Raw genomic sequence first — 4,752 nt, 5'->3', positions numbered from 1 at the left:
TGCAACCAAACTTGGGGGAGATTCTACATTATGTTGGCTGCTAGGAATCTGAAATGAAACTCTGAGGACAATTAAGTTAAACTTATCTGATTTAGAAGTAGTAGAGAACCTCTGAAAGGATACAGGCCCAAATATGGGTTTATAAGCAGTTGGAGCCCCTGGGGAAATTAATAATGAGCTTTGAATAACCCTAATTTGGAGTATTGGGGCAAAACAGTCCACATTAAGAACTGTAAAGGAAGATGTCCAGGGTGTTAGAAAGAAATGTAACATGGGTTTCTATTTTCCTAGAGTCTGGCATCGCCACCCACTTGGATGGTCTGTTTCCCACTGAAATGCAAAGACTTGGGTTCTAAAATCTAATCTCAAAGATCTATGTTCTGCTTTCTGACGTCTCTTCATACAGGCCAAAGCTCCTGGTAGGCAAACTGCTACACAACTGGCTAGCGAGAAAGACATTTAGGAGCCAATTATTGACTGGAGATTATCCAAATTGGGTGTCACTAAGAGTTATGTTCTCGCCTGTGGTTTTAGCCTATCAGTGGAGGATATCCACAATAATCTACTGGTAAATTATTAAAATTATAAACAGAGATTGATGCAGCATCATAAATAGTCAAAAAAAATTAAGAAGCTGCATAAAACTTTCACCAAGCACTTACTTAGTTCTGCAATTTGTACGAAGTTCAGAGTATAGAGCCAAAAGGAGGAACACTAAGAACGAAACTCTTGCCACTGATATTCTAATTGCTAAAAGTTTGGGTCCAAGACTGTATGAGGCACAGCCCTGGATTAGAGTAGTTGACATATAAAAATAAAAATCCTCATTTCACCTGAAGTGGGTGCCCTGAAGTTTAGAGTATAAACATGCTAGTGATGCTCTGGCAGGACAAGTGGCTATCTCTGACAGGTCAGACATTCTGAAAGAAAATGGGTAGACAAACAAAGGGACCACAGTGAAAGGGATAGTATCTTTGCCTAAAAGATTGGCCCAGTGTTCTGGCACAACCACCACACCTGCTCAACCAGCCCGTGAGTGTGAGGCTTGCCAACAAGGCAAACAACTGCTGTACCCTAAGAGATACCGGTCCTGCCCACCATTAGGCAGGTGCTCACAATGGTCCACTACCCACTTACCAAGGAGGTTCTCGCAGCTGTTGATTGTTACACAGGTTGTAAGACTGCTCTGCTGGCAATAAAAGTACCCACTTCAGAATTCACAACAACTGTTTTTTTTTCTCAAAGAAGTTGTTCAGAGACACATCAGTGTCTCTGACCCCAAGAGTGGGTTTGTGATCTGATCATAAGATGAATCTTCTACCTTTACTATCAATCCCAAACACGGAAGGGTGGAAGGATGGAATGGTCTACTTGTTTCCCAGCTCAGGACCCTCATTAATCCTTATTTTTCATTAAGTGACCTATGGCCCTATTGCAAGAATTTATCTTCTCAAAAGTCATTCCTATTATTGTCCTGTGTCTCACACACCACATTAAGGTGATGGAGTACAGATAAGAATCTAGTCAAGACGTGGTCTGAATCTTCAGATATTTTGTAAGTTGGCCATGCTCTACCTTACCTTACAGTAATAGAGGACCTTATGTAATACAGATAAAATGGCCTGAGCCTTTCTTTTTTAATCACAAGGGGGGAAGCAGAATAGCTACTTTATTGACTGTACTAAGACAAAGAAAACAAAGGTTCATTGGGAAGAGTCTTAAAACATAATCTTCTTCAGAATTAAAATTTCTCCTTTAATACAAACTTGTGTGTAAATGCCTTGTTTAGAATAGTGGGTGAAGGACAGTTTTTAAAAGTCTAAACAAAACAATGTATTCAACTAGTTGAGAAAGATAAGAAAGGTAATTAATATTATTACATGCAAATCTTAAAAAATTATTCGAAAGTATTTTAAATACCACAGAGTTTCAAATGGAATATTTTATTAACATGTTAGTTGTCTTTTTAACATGTACACACAACGACAAACTCTGATAAGCCTGCACGGAACAAGGGTTGTCTAAATATTCCTAAAGGAAAATGAAGAATTAAAAAATATATATTAATTTTTCATTATTATAGGGAATTACATACACTTCACTTAAGAAGCTATTACTGATTCCGTCTGACAAAGCAGAATAGAATAAGGGGAGGAAATCTGAGGACAAGTAACATAATTGAGATCTCAAAAAGAGAAAGCTAACAAAACATGGATTTTTGCTGTAAAGTTTCTCATTTCAAAATATGGGGACAAGTCTAGCAACGGGCAGTAATAAGAGATGGTGGTGAACTTCTACTCAATTCTCCTCATAGTATTGTGCAGGGTCATCAAGAAAATCGCTTAGTCCTTTTCTGGAACTAATTTTAGAACTTTTCCAACTGCAATAGTCTTACCCTCATCTCTTAAGGTAAAACGACCCATCTGAGGAAAATCTTTAAATGTCTCAAGACAGATAGTTCCAGCTGTCCTTAAACGGGCAATGCACACTTGATCTTGTTTGACAAAGCGGGGCCGTGTCTTACTTTTCTCTCCTGATTTTTTGTCTACCAAGGAGATTAATGCTGTTATCTCAACTTCCTCAATACAAGTATGAATGTGCAGCACTGCATTATAACCTGGGCAGATGATGGATTTGTGCTCGATAATCACAATCTGGACATCAAACGTGCGGCCAGAATGACAAAGATTATTAGGGTCACAAAGTATGAATCCTGGAAGGATCTCTTCTTCTTCAATTCCCTTCAGTCTTATTTTGAGGTTTTCACCTGGGGTTACAGAATCAGTTTCAGTGTCATCAGAAAGTATTCCGAGAACTTCCACATTGTGCTTGTTTGGCATCATCACAAGCTGCTGACCTTTAAAAATGGATCCTGATTCCAGCTTTCCCAGGACTACAGTGCCCATATCCTTGTATTTATCCACAATTGGCAGTCTAATTGGTCCATCAATTGATCGGTTGAAGTTTGGCAAATTATCCAAATATGAAATAAACGGTAAACCCGTGTACCAAGGGCAGAAATCTGACTGTTCTTTAAGATTTGCTCCCGTCAGTCCTGAGCAGGGCATAAAGTGAATGTCCTTTTTGGGACTGAAGCCAACTTTTTTCAAAAAAGGCACCAGTTTTTCTTTACATTCTTCATATCTCTCGTTGCTCCAACTTACTGTGGGATCATCCATTTTATTAATAAGCACTATTAAATGCTTTACCCCTGCTGTTTTTGCCAACATCGCATGTTCTCTTGTCTGTCCACCTTTTTCAAATCCAGTTTCAAACTCTCCTTTTCTGGCAGAGATTACAAGTACAGCCAAATCAGCTTGAGAAGCACCACCAATCATATTCGGGACAAAACTCTTGTGGCCAGGGGCATCTAAAATTGTGAAATGTTTCTTTTCTGTTTCAAAATAGGCACGACCCACTTCTACTGTTTTACCCTTGTCTCGTTCTTCCTGATTTGTGTCTAAGGCCCAGGACAAATACCAAGTTTCTCTGTTTTTTTCTTTAGCTTCTCTTTCATATTTTTCAAGTGTCCTTTTATCAACCATTCCAGTCAAAAACATTATTTGTCCTCCAATGGTTGACTTGCCAGCATCTACGTGCCCAATGAATACCACATTTACGTGCTCTTTTTTAGGAACACACGAGGGCCCGACCACAGACTTAGGTTTTCTGATTTCCTCTTTCTCCTCCATCATTAACTGCACATTCTCTTCTGGGAACCCTGCATCTCCCATGGAACCACCCCCAGGCTTTGCTTCACTTACTTTCTCGAGCTCCCAGGATTCTTCGGAGGCTACTTCCATCTCTCCATTTTCTACAACAGGTTCGGAAAGTTCCATGGCAACAGCTGAAGTGGAACCTTGACACACCATTAACTGTTCCTCTTTGGAATGTTCCGCAGGTGCCCCCCGTCCCAGCCTTTTACCTTGAGGGCCTCCAGCGCCCGCGAGGGTTCCGTCGTAGCCGGCGGTGCCGGTGGTGGGGGTCGGCGGCTGCGACGCGCCCCGCAGAAAAGACTGTACGAACTCCGCGCCGGGGACGTAGGGCACGAAAGGTTCGGCGGTGACGTTGAGCTGCCGGCTGAAAGCCGAGCTGAGATACTCACGCTGAGCCTCAATTACCGCCGGGGAGACTCCGCCCCCACTCAGGCCCGATCGGGGGACATCCACGTCCACCTGATCCCAGCAGTCGGGGGCTGAGTCGCTGCCGATGCCGCCCGGATCCATGGGTCTGAAGACCTGGGTGTGTAGCGGGGAGGGAGAAGGATCGGCAGGCCAGAGAGCGCCGGCTGTGCCGCCGGGGTAAGGCAGCAAGAGGGAAGGGGCAAAGGGACACCAACCTCAGCTGCAGCCCGGCCGGCAGCTACGTCTCAATTTTGAACTTGCAACTGCTGCAGCGGCAGCAGTTATGGCGGCTCAACGCTTTCTCCCCTTCTGTGTGAGCGGATCTCCTCCCCCAAACCTCAACCACTTCCGACTCCTCCACCACGGATCCAACGCCCAGCGTGGATTGACCCCTCGCTGCCATCCGTACGCTGGCCTTGTTAGTTCTCCACCGTGGGCTGTCTCAAAGTATCATTTTTTAAAATGAAAATTTCCATCCACCGTTGTAATGATTTGTCCATAATGTAGTGGTTAAATCTAGACGGGGCCCCTGATTTACCATTCTACTCAAAGATTTAAGTAAAAATGAAAAATCCTATTGAACAAATAAGAGGCAGTTATGGGTTAACTCCCCAGAAACCCAGCCACC

General features: G+C 43.0%; 1 protein-coding gene across 1 annotated transcript; it reads right to left on the bottom strand.

Moving 5' to 3' along the window:
- Window positions 1–1,927: 1,927 nt before the first annotated feature.
- GSPT2 (G1 to S phase transition 2) lies at window positions 1,928–4,481 on the bottom strand. Its single transcript, XM_077146493.1, has one exon. The coding sequence runs from the start codon at window positions 4,224–4,226 to the stop codon at window positions 2,343–2,345; it is 1,884 nt and encodes a 627-aa protein (XP_077002608.1). The 5' UTR covers window positions 4,227–4,481; the 3' UTR covers window positions 1,928–2,342.
- Window positions 4,482–4,752: the final 271 nt, after the last annotated feature.

Source organism: Tamandua tetradactyla, chromosome X (assembly GCF_023851605.1).
Source record: "Tamandua tetradactyla isolate mTamTet1 chromosome X, mTamTet1.pri, whole genome shotgun sequence".
NCBI classification, from domain to species: Eukaryota; Metazoa; Chordata; class Mammalia; order Pilosa; family Myrmecophagidae; genus Tamandua; species Tamandua tetradactyla.
This window is presented reverse-complemented; position numbering and strand designations above follow the sequence as displayed.

Excerpts from the sequence above, each read along its gene's own strand:
- GSPT2 (XM_077146493.1), bottom strand. The coding sequence starts at position 4,226 with ATGGATCCGGGCGGCATCGGCAGCGACTCAGCCCCCGACTGCTGGGAT.